Source organism: Callospermophilus lateralis, chromosome 1, assembly GCF_048772815.1.
Source record: "Callospermophilus lateralis isolate mCalLat2 chromosome 1, mCalLat2.hap1, whole genome shotgun sequence".
In the NCBI taxonomy this organism is placed as follows: domain Eukaryota; kingdom Metazoa; phylum Chordata; class Mammalia; order Rodentia; family Sciuridae; genus Callospermophilus; species Callospermophilus lateralis.
The window spans coordinates 216445349-216466449 of NC_135305.1; the positions used below are offsets into that span (position 1 = coordinate 216445349).

At 40.1% G+C, this 21101-nt stretch overlaps 1 protein-coding gene across 2 annotated transcripts; it reads right to left on the reverse strand.

Annotated features, from left to right (window-relative positions):
* Nucleotides 1-8849: 8849 nt before the first annotated feature.
* Nucleotides 8850-20809, reverse strand: LOC143394466 (uncharacterized). Of its 2 annotated transcripts, none has more exons than XM_076849133.2 (6): nucleotides 20497-20809; nucleotides 15943-16025; nucleotides 15028-15154; nucleotides 13556-13630; nucleotides 12646-12728; nucleotides 8850-11653 (listed from the first exon to the last, which is right to left on the reverse strand). In XM_076849133.2, exons 2-6 carry the CDS (start codon nucleotides 15970-15972, stop codon nucleotides 9800-9802), a joined length of 2169 nt encoding a protein of 722 aa, XP_076705248.2. In that variant the 5' UTR covers nucleotides 15973-16025; nucleotides 20497-20809; the 3' UTR covers nucleotides 8850-9799. The 2 variants fall into 2 exon arrangements, with proteins under 2 accessions (XP_076705248.2, XP_076705238.2); XM_076849123.2 differs by having other exon boundaries at nucleotides 15943-16031.
* Nucleotides 20810-21101: the final 292 nt, after the last annotated feature.

Consider the following 21101-nt stretch of genomic DNA (forward strand, 5'->3'; position numbering starts at 1 on the left):
TTTTAATATATGTTACTTAGTCTCTGTTGCTTGTATTATTTCATAATAAAAATGTCTTGTACTCAAGTTTCATTGCTATATGTTAATTTGATGGCTCTTTTTTAGTACTGAGCATTGAATCAAGGGGTGCTCAATCACTGAACCACTTCCCCAGTCTTTTTATTTTAAGACAGGTTCTAAGTTGCTAGGACGTAGCTAAATTGCTGAGGCTGGGGTCCTGCCTCAGCCTCCCAAGCTACTGGGATTATAGGCGTGTGCCACCTTGCCCAGTTGTTAATTTTACTCCCTTGGAAGCATGGAGCATAACTGCCATATCCACCTTGCTGGGTTTGAAGCCTTGATTTTCTGTGACTCTGCTCAGGGCAAAGAAGCAAGTCTGAGCTACCAAGACAGACCAGCAAGGAAGAGTCTGTAAAGCCAGGTGCTATCTGCAGATTTGTGCAGGGAATGAAAGGGAAGAATCAGACACTGTTGCCAAAATCGGAGAGAAGGACAGAAACAGTAGATACTTTAGAATTTTAGTCTGATGCAGGCTATTTTTTTAAAACTTTCAGTTGCCTAATTCAGACACCACTGGAAGTTCAAGGCTGTATTCTGACATAATTGAGGAACAGGACTAGTTAGGCTAGTAAATGCCCCCATGTGGCATTTGGTCCTATCTAGTATTACTTTTCGCCCTCTTTGCTCTAACATCCTTAGCATCCATTCAAACGTTTACCTGTTTTTATTCTGATACATATTTACATACTAGCAGAGTGGATTTTTCCCCCATAAAACCCCACAAAGGAATGGGGTCTGGGAGTGCCCTGCTTTATTTGTCATACTGGTCAGATTGTCTTCAAGGTAGCTCCAGCAAATGGCAATATAGAAATCCATTTTGAGCCCTCAGAAAACAGAAAACACTGTTAGGGTTTTTGACAGGGGACACTTACTAGACATTCTGGATTTCATGGATCTGGGTGTAACCAACAGTTATGTTGGTTGAATGACTGGAACTTGACTTGGTGGTGACCTAGAGTTAGGGAAATTCATATGCCAGAGCTTTCCTGCATAAGTGAAAGAAGGAATCCTAGAGACAGGAATGTTGCCCTGAATTTCTCACGTGTGATCTGCACAGCCCTTCTTCTTCTTCCTGTGTTGAGGACGCCAAAGACACTCTCTTCATGAGTTAACCATAGATAAACTGGTGACGGGAGAACCTCCATCCTTGAAAACCTGTGGTTATACCATTTTATATGTCAGGTACAAATATAGGGGAGACAATCATTGAGTTGAGTATCTTGATTTCTTGGGGATGATGACAGAGTAGTGACAACTAAGTGGGTGGCCCTTAACTATCAAAGGCAATGGGTCCACATCAATAGTCAAGAGCAGATGACACATACCAGAAATTAGAATGATTTGGCTGGCAGAGATCACTGATGATGGAATATGAAGACAGTGCTGCAAGGAATGACACTGAGAACCAGCCTAGCAGAACTGGGACCAACAGACATTGTCTTAAAGGGATGGGTTTAAATGTTAGGCATTGTGGGTCAAATGGTCTCTGTTGCAAATAGTCAACTCCATCCAGCTGGGGTAAAGTGAGAGATGAGCACAGTTTTGTCCCAGTGAAACTTTTAAAGTTAGGGCAAGATGTGTCCCATGGGCCATAGTTGCCAACCTGAGCACTAGACTCTTATTTATCTATATAAGAAGTCTCAAATCCAGTAGACAAAACACCTGAAACAAGTCATCACAGCAGAGAATCACAGCCTCTCCCCCAATTTTCAGAAATAGGTAACTTCTATTTCTCAAAGTTACCTACTTATGAAAATAGGTATGTAACCAGACCTGTGTGGAAGAAGATTGGAACTTGGAGAAGTAGATTATCATAAAATTGGATTAATCCCCCATTCTCTGCCTATGTTAGCATTCCATTGCTATAACAGGTACCTGAGATAATCAACTTATAAAGAGAAAATATTTACTTTGGCTCACAGTTTTGGAGACTCCAGTCCACAAGTGACTGATCTTGTTGCTTTGGACCTGTGACAAGTTGGCACATCATGGCAGAGCAAAATATGCTCAACTTGGGCTGGGGATGTGGCTCAAGTGGTAACGCGCTTGCCTGGCATGCGTGAGGCCCAGGTTCGATCCTCAGCACCACATACAAACAAAGATGTTGTGTCCGCCAGAAACTAAAAAATAAATATTAAAAATTCTCTCTCTCTCTCTCTCTCTCTCTTTAAAAAAATATGCTCAACTCATGGTTAAGAAGTAAAATGTGTGCTCATGCACACAAACAGTTAAGTTTTGCTGCACTTAGCAAAATAAGGAGTTCTGTGAGAAAGTAAGAATTCTTTGAACTGTGTCCTTGTTGCTGTCTTAAGAAGATAAAAGAATGTTCTGCCAAGAGTAAAATTTATATATGTGTGTGTGTGTGTGTGTGTGTGTGTGTGTGTGTGTGTGTATGTGTTTGCCTGGGAATAACTACCCACAAGTTAATTGATAAGAAATACTGAGCACTGTGACCATAAACAAAGTTTTCCTGAGAATGTTTATCCATGCTTGTAAGGGTTAAGCTGCCGAAAGGATGTTTTTTCTTTTCCCTTGTTTTAATTAACAATGCTGTATAAAAGAAGGAGAGAAGAAAGTAAAGATGGTGCTCATTTTCTACTGGATGTGTGTGTGTGCGTGTGTCTTTCTTTAAGCATCTCTGCTGTACCAGGAATTACAGATTGTCAGCGGGCTCTGACAGTAAAAGACAGGACAGAGCTGAGATCCCACTATCCCCTTAAAGAACATGTCCCCAGTAACCTGAAGGCTTCCCACTAGTACCCGCCTCTTGAAGGTTCCACCACCTCCTAGTTGTAACTCGGAAGTGACCAAGACTTTACCATATGGACTTTTGGGGGTACATTCCAGATCCAACGTATACCACTGCACTAATAGAATGTCAGAGGTCTTACATTGCATAGATCATCAAACTGTCTACTCTGTTGACTATGATGTGGCTTGAATCTCATGAGTTGGAAATGCCAAATACTTGAGACATCTGTATAAGATACAAACAAAACAGAGAATGGAGCTGTAGGGGCCAGCTAACTCAATGATGTTTTTAGGGTCTGGCACATGCTCCCCAATGAGGCACAGCATTGGTAGAACTTTCAGGGTGTTTTCCTCCCACTTCAGTATTTAGGATCAAACTCGGTGCCTCACACATGCTAGGCAAGTACTCTACCACTGAACTCTATCCCCAGCCAAACTTTCAGATTTTGAAGACAGTAGCATGTATCCATATGAATGTGCTTTAACCCATCTTCAGAGCCTCCTAGATGGATTCCAGTTTCAATTGGGACAACAGTGAAAGCACTCTGCATCAAATCCAGGCTGAAGTACAAATTTCTCAAGCATTAAGTCTGAATGATCCACCAGACAGAATGATACTCACTGTCAGTGGTAAGTAGGTTGAGGTTGGAAGCCTCTAGAAAGCACTAATAAGAGACTCAGCACAGACTTCTGGCAAATAGAACAAATACGTGCCCTGTTTTAGTGGAAACCATTCTACTTTTGAGAAATAGCTTATGATTGGTATACAATAGAGACTGAACAAACCATAAGACATCAAGTGGCTGCACAGACTGAGCTTCCTATTAAGAAAAGGATGTTATATGTTCTGTTGAGACATAGGACAGACACATGGGCACATGCAGAAAAAAAAATGTATCCTCAAGTAAAAATAACATAGATGATATTGATCTCAGGCAGCTTCAGTAAGTAAAGAGAATTGCATGAGCAGGGGATCTATACTCTTCAACACAAACACGTTACACTACCTCTTCTCCCTCAGTCCATGCCTATGACTTCCTGAGATATTCCTTATTACCCATTGATGCTGACAAAAAGCCTGGTTTACAGATGTTGTCTGCATGATATGTAGTTCCACCTGAAAGTGGAGAACTAAAATTATGTTCTCACAGAAAGGTGATCATGAAGACGGTAGTGAAAGAAAAATTTTCCCAATTCAGTTACTGAATTTAGCAGCCAATAAGTCTGGAGAGAGAGATGGCCACAAAGAAGCATACACATTGATTTATGAATTGTTGCCAGTGGTTTGGCTGGATAGACAAGGATATGGAAGAAACAAGACTGGTGACAAGAAAGTCTTGGAAAAGGTATGGTGTTTGATGGGGGACTGCACATTTCACTTTAGAGAAGGGTAAGAACTTTTTCCCTTGGTTCTTGTTAGGTAGAAATATACAATTGTTTTATATTATAAGGAAATTCAAATATGTATATAAGGATACATATGGATGTTGACTATCCAAAACATGGACTGTGGCCATTATAAATTAATTCATCTCAGCTTCAAATTCACCTTCAAAACCTACCATAGAATAATGAACTGGATTCTTTTTCACTTATATTTTACACTTACAGGTTAGTATAGGAGGCACTGGAGGGACAAACAAAAGCAAAGAAATCCTCTTGCTGCATCTAATTGGTGCACAGTGAATCAGCCATATGGGGGTAAAAAACATTTTCTGACTCTTTGCCCATTCTATATGCTCAGAACACAGACCCTATGTAGATTAGTCAATTTTCTGTTACTATAACAAAATATCTGAGAATAGATACTTTATAAAGAGACTTATCTAGTTCCAAGTTCTGAATGTGCAAGGGCATGGCACCAGCATTGGCTTAGCTCTAGTGAAAACCCCATGGGAGATGGCATCACAGTGACGGAAGCAGGTGTGAGAAGATTATGTGGTGAGACAGAAAGCCAGAGAGCAAAAATGGGCCAGTCTTGGGACCTTCAACTAGGTTCCACTTTAAAATCCTACCACACGTGTGTGTTACTAGGGATTGAACTTAGGGCCTTGCACACATAGACAAGCATTCTACCTCTGAATTCCATCCACAGACCTTTATTTATTTATTTTTTTTTAATTTTGAGATAGGGGCTCACTAAGTTGCCCAGGCTAGCTTCAAATTTGCAATCCTCCTGCTTAGCCTCCCAAGTAACTGGGAATATAGGTATGTGCCACCTACACCTGTCTCACCACCTCTTAACACCTCCATACTTAGGACCAAGGTCCAATGCATGAATACTTGAAAAATACATATCCTATCCAAACAAGAGCACTAGAGGATTTTGAGCTTTGACCCCGGCATTTCCTTCTCTGGCCCTCCTAATTTGAACATCTAACACTGAAAGGATGTCCATTAAAAGAGGGACATCTCAGTTACATGTGTCAACCAGCTTAACAGATTGTTTTCAATGTCTCCAGGATACATGCACTGAGCATCCCAGAATGAATGCTGCATGTCAGCATAGTAACTTTTGTGCAAACTGCCACATAAGCCTATGCCCCAGATGCCTGTTTACCATAGCCCTCCAGATGTGGACACTAAGGGTGCAAAGCCATTTACTACTAATGTACTTACATCACTTTATTTTAAGAGTTTCTTGGAAGCAACATATAATTTAGTCATGCTACTTCATATTTCTTTTTGCATGTTAGATCATTTATATTGAATGGTTCAAATTACAAACGTCATTCAACTCTATTATTATGTATAGTCTCTTTTTTATTTTTCTGTTTTCCTTTTATTACTGTGCTTTTTAATTATTTAACCACTTATTAGTACTCTAATTTATCTCCTGTATTTTTTACTGTATCTCATTGCTTTCTCTTCTTTTTGGTGGAGCTGGGCATCTGACCAAGGGCTTCTTGAATGCTACGCAAGTACTCGCTGAGTTAAATCCCTAGTCCCCCACTGCATATTTTTTAGGGATTAAAATATACATAAATTATTAGGTTACATGGAATGACATTTTACCATTTAAATGAAATACAGAAACTTGGTATCAACTTGGCTTACCCTCATTATTATGTTGTGTTTGTCTTATGTATTTTATATCTACATAAATTGAAATATCTGTATACCTGTAAGATGTTTTATTCTTTTCAACAATCATTTATAAAAAAATTCAAGTAGAAACTAGTTGTGGTGGTGCATACCTGTAATCCCAGCTACTCAGGAGCCAGAAGCAGGAGGATGGCAAGCTCAAGGTCAGCCTGGTCAATCTAGAAACTGTCTCAAAAACAAAACAAAGGATGAGGAGCTGGGGTATAACTCAGTGGTAGAGTACCCCAAATTCAATCCCCAGTATTGTCCCCCAAAATACCTCAGTTGTACAATACCATATTTATCCAGGTAACTATTTCTATAGCTTTCCCTTAATTCCTGATATTTCAAGTTTCATTTCTTTCTTAGGTGCATTTCTAACAATTCATTCAAAGCAGGCTTTTGGCAATGACTCTGTCTTACTTCATCTGAGAATTTATTTCACTTTCATTACTAGAGAATACTTTTGCTTGATATAGCATTCTAGGTTGATACTAGTACTTTTCAGTACTTGAAAAATATTTCCACATTTCCTCTTGGCATTTATGATTTCAGTTGAGAAATAAATGGAATTTTTCTACAAGCATTCATGTGAGTTTTCTCAGTCTCTTTTCAGGATTTTTTATTTTTAGCTTTCATACATTTTTGGGATTAGTTTTCTTTGTTTTGTGTTCACTGAACATCTTATACCTGTGTTGTTCACCAAATCTGAGAAAATTTTTTCTTCTGATACTAGAGATTGAACCAGGGGTACCCTGTCATTAAGCTATATCCTCAGCACTTAAAAAAAAAAAAACTTATTTAAGACAGGGTCTTGCTAGTTTGCTGAGACTGGCCTCAAACTTGCCATCTTCCTACCTCAGCCTCGGAGTCACTGATACTACATGTGTGTGCTATCACACCAGGCCTATTTTTCAAATAGTCATGTGCCATGGGAGTGAATTCTGAGAACTGTACTTTTGGGCAATTTCATCATTTCACAAATATCTTAGATTTACACAAATCTAGATGGCATGGCCTACTACAAACTTAGCCCAGATGGTATGTAGTCACATGCGATCTATTGTTGCCTGCATTTGGTTGTTATGACACATAGTACTGTTTTTTGTTTTAAAAATTTTATTGTAGTTGTAGTTGGACAGCATGCCTTTATTTATTTTTATAATTGAACACAGTGCCTCACACATTCTAGGCACGTATTCTACCACTGAGCTACACTTTGAATTATTTTCAAAGCTTTCTGCAATGCTATTTGTGTCTGAAAGGCTGGTCTACCTCACATTCTAGTTCTCAGTCTGTTATGTTTAACTGCCACCACAGGATTGCCTGGAGATTGTAGGCAAGTGAATGACATTGACTGACATGTAGCAGGTGACTCCTGGGAAACCAAAAAAAAAAAAAAAAAAAAAAAAAAATTCCTATCAACTTTCAAAACTGCAGATAGTAATCTCTCTAAGAGGTAGCAGTATCTTCTATCAGATTTTCCTAAAGGGATGGGGTATAGAGCTGTATGTTTTGACTGACATTATGTTGTAATATCTTTCAGTTTACAGCTAGCAGCTATGAGCAGCTCGGAGTGCTTGAAGAATCTACACTTGTTCAAGCCTGATAGGAACGCCTGCAGGATGGGATGCTCTGCTCTAGCAAACCGTTAGTGAAACCACATCCTTAGCACTTGTGGTTAGCGATGCCAAGCTGCCAGGCCAGGAAACTGATAGCCAGGAGCTTCGACATGGAACTTCTAACTTAGAAACCCCCTCCCCTAGGGACAAAGACCCTTCCTGATGATAGCAATATTTAGAACATCCTCATAGTGTGGTTACATTAGGCATAAGATGATTGGCTTATGGATACTATCCTTGATGGGCACGCCCCACTCAAACCCTGTAACATTATACTAGGGTCACAGGCTAAGCTGACAGCAAGCTCGGGCACACCAATCAAACCCCAAATATCAAATTAAGAAAAGCAAATGTTTTATGTGCAATTTGTGCTTGAGGAGCACCAGCGCACAGGCATTGCTACAAAGAAGGTTCTGGTGAATCTGAACTCATCTCCAGTGCAGAGGAGGAAGTCCTCCCCAGTGGCGAGGTGTTTGGGTGAGGTGATGTCTTCACCAGCAGTGAGTTTCTCAGGCAGGGCAATGTCTGGGCTGTGAACACTATACTGTCATTTGTTAATGATACTGTCACTTGGAGTCCAGACTGAAGGATGAGGCCAACCTGCACTAGTGACTTCACCCATCACCCACATGTGCTCATCATCAGGCAACTATCAATGAGTTCCAGAGGGACCTTCAGGTCTCATTTCAGTCAGTAAGATGGCGTCTAAGGCAAATTCATGAGCCATAACCACCCACACAAGGCAGCCCAGATTGATGTGATCACCTTTATTGTCATTGCCAATAGGTAATGGCAATAACAATTGTGCCTAACAGTAACACTCACACCCACAAGAGAATCATTCCATTACCACTCCTCACAAGAAACACATGGAACACGAAAGTGCACAGGTCTCTTCTGTTCAGGATTATTGTTTAGTGTGATTTGGAATACCTCTACACTGGATGGATTAAAAGCCAAAGAAAGGGCTGCAGCCCTGATGGCAGCACATGTCAGAATCCAAAGTTGCTCCAGCATATATAAATGTTGTGTCACTCAGACTGAAATCTGGTTGAGTTGGTCTGTGAAAGGCCATATTCAAAGTCAGTGATGATTTCCAGCATAGCAGAACATGATACCAGCCATGTCCAGAGTTCTTGCTATTTTTCATCTTATATGAAAGGGCAAATCCAGAAGGTCTAGTTGTCAGTCCAAGCTGTTGTTTGACTCAGGAATATGATTTATTTTCCAATCATGGAGTGAATCTATAAAGAAAAAGAAAATCTAGGTCTCTCCCTCCCTCCCTCCCTGAGTTAAAGGAATTCCTATTCTCAGGTTCAAGGATCTGGCTCTCCTTCCACAGCCATGAAACTGAGGTCTGTCACACTACCAGCTATTCACTCAACCTTTTTTCCACATGCCCCTTTTTAATATGAATAAAAAATTAGGTAAGAGAGGAGCAAGAGCATTTGAACAACATTGAGAGCTATATTATAGTCTAACTTTGGCTAGTGTGAGTTACTATTAGTGAACCATGTTTAAAAGCATGATGAGAGAATCTTCAATGCTAAAATAGGATTTCTGCTGGGGGTGCAACTCAGTGGTAGAGTATACACTTGGCATGTGTGAGGCCCTGAGTTCAATCCCAGGAACAACAAATAAACAAATAGTATAGGATACTTTTGTTTCCAAAAGGCTCATTTTTGGCTAGATGCCACCTGAAAAGTCTAGCACCTTGACTGGAATGGTTTTGCTATTCAAAAAACAGATATATCCCACCAGGAATGATCAAGGTGGACTCATAAATATTCAAAATAAACGTAAAGAATCATTCAGAAGGTGGTATATCTGTCAACATACAAGATTTCAGGGGTGGGGATGCAATTTCCATATCTAAACATTTACTTTTTCTTGTGTGTGAATCACCGTTTTTAAAGGCTGAAGGATAATATGTAAAAAAATTGACTTTGCATCCTTCCTTGCCTTTACAATAAAGTTTTTCTCTACTGTGAGGTCTAATGAACATCAAAATATTTAACAATTACAACTTTTCCACATATCATACATCAACAGTGTTTTCTCTCCACTGGAAGAGCCTATATATTTAATAGGTCCCTGAGAATTAGAATTTTCATGTTTGTTACATTATATGGCTCCAGGATGAGTTCTCACAATACTGCATCATGATCAGATTCCAATGATTCTAACACAATTCTTAAATTCATGGGGCATCTTGAGAATAGAGGTCTTTCAATCCTTTGAAGTAAACTGGCATAATTGAGGGCTGTTCCACATTCTTCACATTAATAAGGTTTTTCATCAGTAAAAATTCCAGTGTGATGATTAAGACGTGAAGAACTCCTAAAGGATTTTTGGCATTCCTTCCATTCAAAGGATTTCTGTTCAGTTTGAGTTATTAAATGTTCTGTTAGCAAATAAAGCCTATTATAGGTGTTCTCACATTCCTGATATTTACAGGGCTTCTCCCTAGTGTGAATTCTTACATGGTGATATAGGTTTGAGGATGTAGTGAAGGATTTCCCACATTCCTTACATTCATAGGGTTTCTCCCCTGTGTGAGTTCTTACATGTTCAGCTAGGCTTGAAGAAACGGTGAAGGCTTTCCCACAATACTTACATTTATATGGTTTTATTCCAGTATGAATTCGAATGTGCTTATTAAGACATGAGGAATTTCCAAAAAATTTTCCACATACCTTACATTGAAAGGGCTTTTCCCCTGTGTGAGTTTTTACATGTTCAGTCAGCAGATAACACCTTTTGTAGGCTTTCCCACATTCCTTACATTCATAAGGTTTCTCTCCAGTGTGGGTTCTTATGTGCACAATGAGACATGAGGAAGTTGTGAAGGCTTTCCCACATTCCTTACATTCATAGGGCCTCTCTCCAGTGTGAGTTCTTACATGTTCAGCTAGACTTGAGGAAACAGTGAAAGCTTTCCCACAGTATTTACATTTATAAGGTTTTACTCCAGTATGAATTCGAATGTGTTTATTACGGCAAGCAGAACTTCTAAAGGATTTTCCACATAACTTACATTCAAAGGGCTTCTCCACCGTGTGAGTTTTTAAATGTTCAGTTAGCAAGTAACACCTTTTGTAGGCTTTCCCACATTCTCTACATTGATAAGGTCTCTCTCCAGTGTGAGTTCTTACATGTTTCCGTAAGTATGAGGAAGCATGGAAGGCTTTCCCGCATTTTTCACATTCATAGGGCTTCTCTCCAGTGTGAGTTCTTACATGTTTACGCAGGTAGGAAGAAGCATGGAAGGCTTTACCGCATTCCTCACATTGATAGGGTTTCTCTCCAGTATGAATTCTTAAATGTTCAGTTAGGTTTGAAGCGGCAGTAAAGGCTTTCCCACATGCCTTACATACATAGGGCTTCTCTCCAGTGTGTGTTTGTACGTGTGTGGTAAGGCCTGAGCGTTTAGTGAAGGCTTTTCCACATTCTTTACATTTATAGGGTTTCTCTCCAGTATGAATTCTGAAATGTTCAGTTAGGCTTGAAGAAGTAGTGAAGGACTTCCTACATTCCTTACATTCATAGAGTTTCTCCCCTGTGTGGGTTCGCATGTGACTGTTAAGATTTGAAGAATAACCAAATACTTTTCCACAAACCTTACATTCATAGGGTTTTTCGCCAGTGTGGGTTCGCATGTGACTATTTAGGTTTGAAGAATATCCAAATACTTTCCCACAAACTTTACACTCATAGGCTTTTATGGTATACATTTGAATAGGCACAGTTCCACTTGTGGGAAATGTAAAATCTCCTGCATACTGCTTCAATTCAAAGAGTTTTTCTCCATTGTGATTTCTCAAATGAGCCTGAAAGTATGGCTGATTGAGGAAGGCATAGTCATTGCATTCAAAGGATTTGTCCTGTATGATGGTTTTCTGGTAAACATCATTTGGAGTCAGGCTAAAAGCTCTTTCACACTGACTCAATGCAGAGAGTATCTGTTCAGTAGAGGTTTTGTGAGGAATAGGAAAATACCTTCCATACTGATTAGAGTCACAAGGGTTCCTTGAATTTTGAATTTTCATGTGTGTCTTGAAATATGAGTGTTCACTGAAGATTTCTCCATATTGCAGATAGTTACAGAGTTCCCCTGCACTTTGGTTTCCCACCTGCTGATAAGGGATGAAATATGGTTAAAGATTTTTTTCAAATGAAATGGATTTTACCTATCTGAAAGCAAAAATAAAACATAACTGATTCTTACTGTTTTTATTACATGTATAGAATTCCTACTCTGTGAACTTCTCTCAAATTGAATGAAGGAATACTGCAAGGATTCTGAACCATCTATTTTAGTCTTAGGATAATTCCTGTACATTTTCATAAAATTCTTTTAAGAATCTCAGTAGCCAACTTTATATGTGGGAAAGTGTACTTCTAAGAACTCTGAAGCTCCAGGTTTTGAACCTGGATTAGGGTATCCTAAATTCATCACATTCAGGATCTCAGAATCCCTTTAGAGACATTTCCCCTGCTAGGGTAAATGTTATTTCTCTCAAGCATCTCTTGGGCCAGGGATGCAGCTCAGTGGTAGAAGGCTTGCCTAGCTCAAGGTCTTGGTTTGATTCCCAGCACCACAGAAACAAAAAAAACAAGTCTCATTGATACAGATTTTCTATAAGAGAATTCCCCATCTTTTTCAAGTATGATAAATGAGGATTCACTAATACTGCAACCTTCTCCCTATTGACAAATGATTGAATGATAAATAAAGAATGTATTTAGAGGGTTATTATAAATTTCACCCTTTTCATTCTTTCATATAGTTATTGCCATGTGAATTCTATAGTACTCAATGAAGGAACAATAGGACTAAAATCCTGTGATATCTGTTCTAATGTTAAAAAGATTAAGATAATTGCTTTAAAAACTCCCATGTCCAGAATTCCAAGATATGTGGGACTGTGTACTTGTGGGATCCCTGAAGGAACTGGCTTTACAATAGTTTGGGATACTATTGATATTATACTCAAAATTGATATTATATTCAAAGTATTTCTCCTGACATATTGCTTCCCTCCCACTTGGATGAATGTTACTATCTATAACAGAATTCACATCTTCTCTGAGTGTGGAAAACAACAACATCTTTTGTTAATCTTACCATTTGTATCCCACTGGAAATTTGTTCCCTCAAAATATTCTGCTGAAATGCTGCCTCTTCAGTGCTAACGTGCATTTTCCATTCTAAATATGATCAGAAGACAAATTTAAGATTTGGAGAAAAGAAATGGTAGATTGTAGAAATTAAAAATGATAGGGCTTATATGTATTTGTTTTATCATTCTTTCTTTTCTTTCTTCTTCTTCTTCTTCTTTTTTTTTTTTTTGGTACCAGGGATTGGAGCCACATCCCTAGCCCTTTAGAGACAGGGTTTTGCTAAGTTGCTGAGGCTGGCTTTGAACTTGTGATCCTCCTGCCTCAGCCTTGTGTGCCACATGCCCAGCCACTGTATTTGTTTTCAAATTAAACATGGTATAAAAAAAAAAGTGGGCTGGTGTTGGAAACCAGTACAGCACTTGCCTTGCATTCCTGGGTTCAATCCCTAGAGCCAAAAGAACAAACCAACCAATCAAACCAAACAAACCAAACATCAACAACAAAAAAAGATAAAGAAAAAAAATATGGGGGAAAAAAAAGCAATGTTTGAGCATTTTAACTAGATCAAATTTGGCAACAGTAAAGCTGTGGATCATAGTCTTAAATAGTTTATTATAAACTGATTCTTTAAAAATTAGAACTGATGGTAAACAAGAATAATATTATCAAGCATGAAAAGAAGAAAAGATCTAGACAAAAAAACAAATGAAAAAGTGATTTAAAAAAAAGACAACAGTTCATTTTGGAGATCACAGGAAAGTCTGAGTAGACAGGGTATGAGAAGCTGAGATTTTCTACCTTCTCAGAGTAATGTCCTGAACCTTCTTAAATCAAGTACACCTTAAAAAGTTTCATGATCCTTCCAAACTCAATAAACTTCTCCTTGATCACAGTTGCCCTCCAGACTCACTCACCTTGGAGATCTCCTGTCTGCATATCCTCTTCTTGTTCTAACCATGAGATGAGACTGGGTTTGGTGGGTTCACATCCTGTACATGGGGAAAGATATTCATGAAATAGGTTCATGCAACAGATGATAAAACAGTATAGTTCTAATCATACTGTTTCTAATGAAAGCAGAAGAATTATTTCAAAAGAGTGAAGTATGCAAGTATCACCTCCTTCTGTACCCCAAAATGATTAGTTATCTTGGAATTCTGAAGACCCAAATTAATGCTAACAAACAAAACACTAATACTAAATCAAACAGAAAGTAAAGTGAAACAAAAAGATCCTTGTTTTTCTGGGGAAAAACTATACCAGGAATCACAAATTATAATGCATCAGATACAAATGGGTGGCTTGCTAACATGCACTGACAGGGATCTATCTGGAATTTCTGATTCAGTATGTCAAAGGAAGAAACTGATAATTTACATTTCTTTCTTTCTTTCTTTCTTTCTTTTTTTTTTAAGAGAGAGTGGGGGAGAGAGAGAGAGAATTTTTTTTTTAATATTTATTTTTTAGTTCTTGGTGGACACAACATCTTTGTACGTGGTGCTGAGGATCGAACTCGGGCCGCATGCATGCCAGGCAAGCACGCTACCGCTTGAGCCACATCCCCAGCCCTAATTTACATTTCTAACAGGATCACAGTGATTTGTTCATCTTGGACCACATTTTGAGAACCACCATGTTAGATCATGGTTTTGCTTTCTGCAGTTTTAGTTACCTACCATCAACTAAGGTCCATAAATATTAAGTAGTAAATTCCAAAAATAAACAATTTGGAAGTTTTAAATCACACAATGTTCTGAGTAGCTTATGAAAGCTCACAATATTCTATTCTGTCCTATCCATGGGATATGAATTATCCCTTTATCCATCACAGCCATACTTTGTATGCTACCTGCCCATTAGTCTTTAAGAAGCCATCTCACTTATCAAGTTGACTGTCACAGTGTAGCAGTGCTTTTGTGTAAATAACCCTTGTCTTACCTAATAATAATGGACCCAAAGCAGACTATAATTATGATGACAATTTGAACATGCCAAAGAGAAGCCACAGTGCTCCATTTAATCTAAAAGTTGAAAGGTCTTGGCTTAATAAGGAAAAGAAAAAATATCATATGCTAAGGTTTCTAATATCTACATAAGAAGGAATCTTCAACCTGTGAAACTGTGAGGAAGGAAAAAGAAATACATGCTACTTTCACTGTCACATCTTAAAATATTATTTTGAATTTGTATGAGTTTGGTTTCAGAACTCCACTGGGGATCTTGAGACATATCCCCCATGGATAAAGGGGGACCACTGAATTAGGGTAAAGACTATGTTCCTATTGTTTCCCAATGTATTTGGTGTTGAGATCACTGATTGTGTAGTACTTTAAGGACAGTACATCCATTTCTTCCCTAAGAGCTACAGGAATGATGGCAGTCTTACCCAACGAGACCAGGTTCTGGTAGTTCTCCAGCATCACATCTCTGTATAGGTCTCTGTGAGTTTGATCCAATAAAATCCACTCTTCTTGAGTGAAGTTCACAGCCACATCCTCAAAGGTCACCAAGTCCTAAATTGTTAAACACATGGCAGCCTGAGTAATAAGTTACAATAGTAATATCTCTATCGATGTTGACTAAAGAACGAGGAAGTAAGGCCAATGCCTATGCAAGGATCTGATGGTTTTCACTGTCTATTGCAAAGTTCAATGGTCCCAGGAACTCTTTCTCTATCCACATGCACTTACTGCCCATCTCCTGAATCATATGGCTTTTATGGCTCTACTGAAAAATGAATTTATCGCACCACACTTAGACTAGAAGCTCTTCTCTTATTTCCTTCTATTTTTTTTTTTTTTAGAATTTTTTTTTTTAATATTTATTTTTTAGTTTTTCGGCAGACACAACATTTTTGTTTGTATGTGGTGCTGAGGATCGAACCCGGGCTGCATGCATGCCAGGTGAGCACGCTACCGCTTGAGCCACATCCCCAGCCCCTTATTTCCTTCTATTAAAGTATACTCCTATCATATGCTTGATAAACAGGACAAATGAATAGTCTTTTATGGAAAAGGACACTTTTTTCTTTCTTAACACCTGGCAGAGTACTTGGCAAAAGAAGAATCACACCATACCCTTGTCACCATTAGTGTCATCATTGCTTAGTAATTACTGAAATATTGGGATGATTTTCAGATAACATCTCATTGATAAGAAGACACCATTCCTGTAAATTCATCTGGGGACTTATTTGATTGAGGCTCTACTGACTTTAAATAGTTGTGGAGGTAAGTCTGTCTAGAAGAAAATGTGCCTGGTAGAGGCAAGCATGTCATTCTGTTGGACAGTTTCTGCATACCTGGTAATAGTTTAACAGGCAGTCTGCCATCTTTTCTGCTTTTATCTTTTCTTCAAGTAGGCTGAATGGATCCCTGAAAAGAACTGCTCCTGGAAAAGAAAGAAGGCATGAGAACCGGTACTACCCTAATTCCTACACTTACATGCCTAGAAGCCATTCCATCCTACCATGAAACTGCCATGTAATCCTGCACATTTGAAAAGCTCGCGCTCGCGCTCGCGCTCTCTCTCTCTCTCTCTCTCTCTCTCTGTCTCTCGTGTGTACTACTATCATAGAATGCTAGAGCAGTCCTGACTCACCTAGAGCTAGAAAAAGGGATGGTGAGTGGTACCGCCCATTACAAAAAGTACGATATTTCATTTTACAGGTAAGCAACTTAAATTCAGAGAAATTGTCTTCATTTATCCATGATGAAAATTCTCAAGGATATCATGCAGCACATACACCAGGAGGCTCATGTGCACAACAGTATTATCTAGCCCACTTTGGCATCTCCAAAACAACAAAAAATAAAAAGCTGGGTGGTGTGGCTGCTCAGGCCTGGGCCAATGGGCTCTGTTACACAAGGTGGATATAAAGCAGAATCTCTATAAAAGAACATTAACAGGACTGGTCAGGGGCCAATCAATAACCATCATTTTGTGAGGATGAAGGCAAAGTTTTCTGGAACACTGTTTTCCTAGATGCCAAGACCACTACAGGCAGCTTATGAATCTTGGAGGATAAGGGAAATCTCCATTCTTCCTTATAGAGCAGTACTTCATCATTTGTCATCAAACATTGGCTTACTCGCCACAGATGATATAAAGAAAGCCACTAAATACAGTGTAACCTGTTAACATAAGTATTAATAACACCCACGTGTGTGTGTGTGTGTGTGTGTGTGTGTGTGTGTGTGTAGAGGGAGAGAGGGAGAGAGGGAGAGGGAGAGAGGGAGGGAGAGAGAGAGGGAGAGAGAGAGAGAAACGCGCGAGGGCACAGGGGAGACAGACTGACTTATGTATCTTTCCAACCATATCAAATCCCTATTTAATGCTGGAAAAAACTAGATTCAGACAATAAAAGGATTTGTTCCATATCACCCATTTAGGAAGTGGTGAACCAGGGTCCAACTGTAGCTAAAGTGGTCCTGATCTCCTGAGGTTGCTGTCACATTCCAGGACGATTAGAAGTTGGTCTAGACCTGCAAGGTCTAGAGCACCACAATGTACTGACTCATCACATGTGTTAATGCTCATTTTATTTGAAGCTAGTATGATGGAAAAGAATTAAAATTTATTTATTTTTTTCCTTGCAGTGCTGGAGATGGAATTCAGGGCCTTACACATGCTAGGCAAGCACTCTAATACCACTGAGCTAAGCCTCAGCCCTTGAATTGTATATTTATTTATTTTTTGTTTGTTTTTGTACTGGGGATTGAACCCAGGGGTGTTTAACTCCTGAGCCACAACCTCAGCCCTTTTTATTTTTTGAGACAGGGTCTAAATTGCTTAGGGTCTTCCTATGTGGTTAAGGTTGGCCTCAAACTTGCAAAACCTCTTGCCTCAGTGCGACATTTTTTTTTTTTTTAAAGGAATAGGATTTATTTAAGTGTGAAGATAGAAAAAACTCCTGCAGGGGCAGGAGGAGGACCCCAAGAGGGGTTGCCCTGGGTACGACTTTAACAGCTAAATTAGCTAGGCGACTAAAACTTGGATTCAACGCTGATATGCCAGAACTTCCCTGGCATAATGTGACAGAAGGGATCCTAGAAACAAGAAAGTTCTACTGAATTTGCCAGCTGATTTCCACACCCCTCCCACCCTTACCCTAATCTATGTTGATCATCCAGAAGACAATACTCTCTTTATGGAGATAACAAAAAAATTTATGACAGATATTCATGTTCTGATACCATCACTGAAATGCACATAGAGTTCCTCTACTCCAATGGCAAAAGTCAAAACCCAGAGCAGCAGAAATCAAGTGTTAGCACTTAGACATCAACATCACAGGGCCACATCAACTCTCTGCTGGTTACACTTCAGGTGGCACCACCATCCATGGGCTCACAAAATACTTTAGCCACAGTGACAGCACTCACATGGCACTGGCTAGAGAAACCATTCCAGTGCAGATTAGTGCAACAATGGGAGTAGTCTCTGCAATCAACTAGTCTTAACACATACCCCATTATTGAGAAGTAGCTGATCTAAATGAGAGGGGGAATGCCTTCCCGAAAACTCAGCTGCAGGGCCTGCTGTGAGACAACTTTAAGAAAGGGTGGCATTCTGTCTCATAGGACACAGTGCTTTGAATTAGAGTCTTACCTGGTACTATCTCCCCCACAACCAGATTACATGGGCCCAAGATTGATGAATAAGGGTAGAAATGGCTCTATTAACAGAAATTTTGCTTCCAATCCCAATAACAAGGAACACTTTGGAGATTTCTGCCCCTATTTGGGACTGCTTTCCCCAGGAGGCATGATTATATGACCCAGCGATCTCCACCTTCTGGTAGACACCCTCCTGGATAATCCCCTTATGTTAACTAACCCTCTAACCTGTTTCTAACAGAAATATGGTAAATGTGCAGGGATTATGTAAATATAGTTAAAGTCCCCAGTGAGTTTTGTTTATCAATGGGAAAAATATCCTAGTGGACTTGATCTAATCAGGGAGAAGTCTTATTGAGTGTCTAGGCTTTCTGAGGTCCAGAAATGAAGAGCGGACTGTGTACATGTATAAGAAACACCAACCAACCCAAATTCAATTTCTTCTCCAAATACTCTCACAACACAGATCACTTCTGAAACCAGATGTGTTGGAATATTCCTCACACATAGCAAATAATTCCTTCTGCAACAGTCCTCCAATTCAATTCAGTTCTGACACTGTCTACCTGGAGATAGTATTAGATCCCACAGGTTGAGGGCTCAGTCCCTAAAACTGCCTTTACTTATCTATTTACTAAATTTATTTTGGTACTGGGGATTGAACTCAGAGCCTCCTGCACGCTAGGTAAGCACTCAACCATTGAGCAACACCCTCTGCCCACTCCCACCCCAACACCTTTAATTGCCTGTGCTTCTTACTAGCTATAATCAGGGTTCCCATAAACCCCTCCTCAAGTTCAATTAATTTGCTTGAGCCTCTCACAGAATTCAGGGAAACACATTCACCAGTTTATTATAAAGGACGAAGTATATTTTCCCCACATTTTTCTTTGGAAAAAATGTGAAGCTACTAACAGGTCATTTGAACATAACATATAATATGCACACACTATGGTAGTGTTTGTGTCAGCTTTTCGCCACTATGATCAAAAGATCCAATAAGAAATATGTGGAGGAGTAAAAGTTTATTTGGTGCTCATGGTTTCAGAGGTCTCAGTCCATAGGTGGCTGACTCTGCTGCTTTGGCACAAAGTGAGGCAGAGCACCATAGCAGAAGGGTGTGGAAGAGGAAAGCACCTCAAGTCATGGCAATCAGGAAGCAGAGAGAGCTCTGCTCACCAGGGACAAAATATAGACCCAAAAGACATGCTACCAATTACCTATTATTGCTTCCAGCCTACCCTACCTGCCTACTTATCACCACCATTCACTGACTTGATTTAAGGCTCTCACAGCCCAGTCATTTCACTTGTGAATTTTCTTGTATTGTCTCAGACATGGGCTTTTGGGGGAACACCTCATATCTAAATCATAACAAATAGGTCCACTAATTTTTAGCATTTTTTTCATGTTTTCTTTTCCCCCCCCACATTTTATTGTATTTGAAAGCAAGCCTTTTGAAAATAAACTGTAAAAATGATGATATTGGAACATTAAATACTTGGTAATGCATCTCCTAAAAAAAAGGGATTAAATCCACAATAGTAGTTTTTCTATTCAAGAAAATGAATAGTGGGCTGGATGAATATGTCATTGGTAAAATGCATGCACCAGGCCCTGGGTTCAATCCTCATCACACACAAATCCACAAAAAGAAAATTAATATACATAGTATTGTCTAATATCTACTCAATCGAATGTTAATTTAGTCACATTGTTCGGTTTTGGATATTGTTGAATCTAAAATCCAAGGTTTCTTATTACATTTGTTTATGTATTTTTAGTCCAACTATCTTGTCAAAGATAAACTATTCCTAGTGCCATAAAGCCTCCTTCCTTACTGTAGGCACGGTTCTTAAATTCTGTGGGGATGGATGTACAGCCCTAGGAAGTTCGGATGAAGGGAATGCCTGTAAATTCGTGGTTTTGTTTATAAAAAGGCTTGTGTTCTACAAACGTTCGTGTTCACATACAAAACTAGGCACACCTTCGGCACCTAAGAAACTACCTTCACCTTTCTAACAAAGTAGAGTATGAAAAGGTAACTATCTGATGCGCAAAGGTAGCACACTCTCATTTGAAACACTGAATTGCCTAAGAGGGGGGAAGAAGGTCCTCAGGAAACTTCGCCACCTCGCGCCCGGGGCATGGCGTGGAACCCACGCTCTGGACCTGAGCAAGCACTCCGCCACCCAGCTACAGCCTCAGCCCCGAACCAGTTTTCTCGCAGGGCTCACCCCGACTCGCAGCAGTCGCTAGGTCCAAGAGGCGGGAGGACACCGCGACGTCAACACGACTCTAACAGCGGAAAGTCCTTTTCTTTCGAAAAATAAAATTTACAAAGGGAGCTACTGGAGAGGACAGCAGCAGATGAGATACCCGGGACGCAGGCTCACGTCACTTCCCCGGCCCACAGCACGACCGCCGTCTCGGCCCCGCTGGACGCTGGCTGAGGACCAGCCTTTGCGCCGAGGTCCCTTCGCTGCCTAGGCCAACTCGGTCCTGCAACAACTCCTTCCACCTTCCTCCGCGGAACTGACCCGGACCTGGACGTCCCCCAAAACTGGGGAAGCCGGAAGGATCCGGGTCGCGCGGAGATTGCGTCAGGAAAAGGGAGCTGGGTCGCTGACGTCACCTCCGCCCGGCCTCGGGCGGGGCAGGCGGGCGGGGCTCGTAGCCTTGGGCCTCCGACCAACTGAACCTGATAAGGCCGGGATTCTGGTTTAGTCCCGCGTGCACGGGGAAGGGCCCCCGACGTCGGCTCGCGGAGGGACTCGAGGGCGGAAGCAAGGCGGGGTCACAGGCTGTTAGAACGCGGCCCTAGGCGGGTACAGCGGGACGA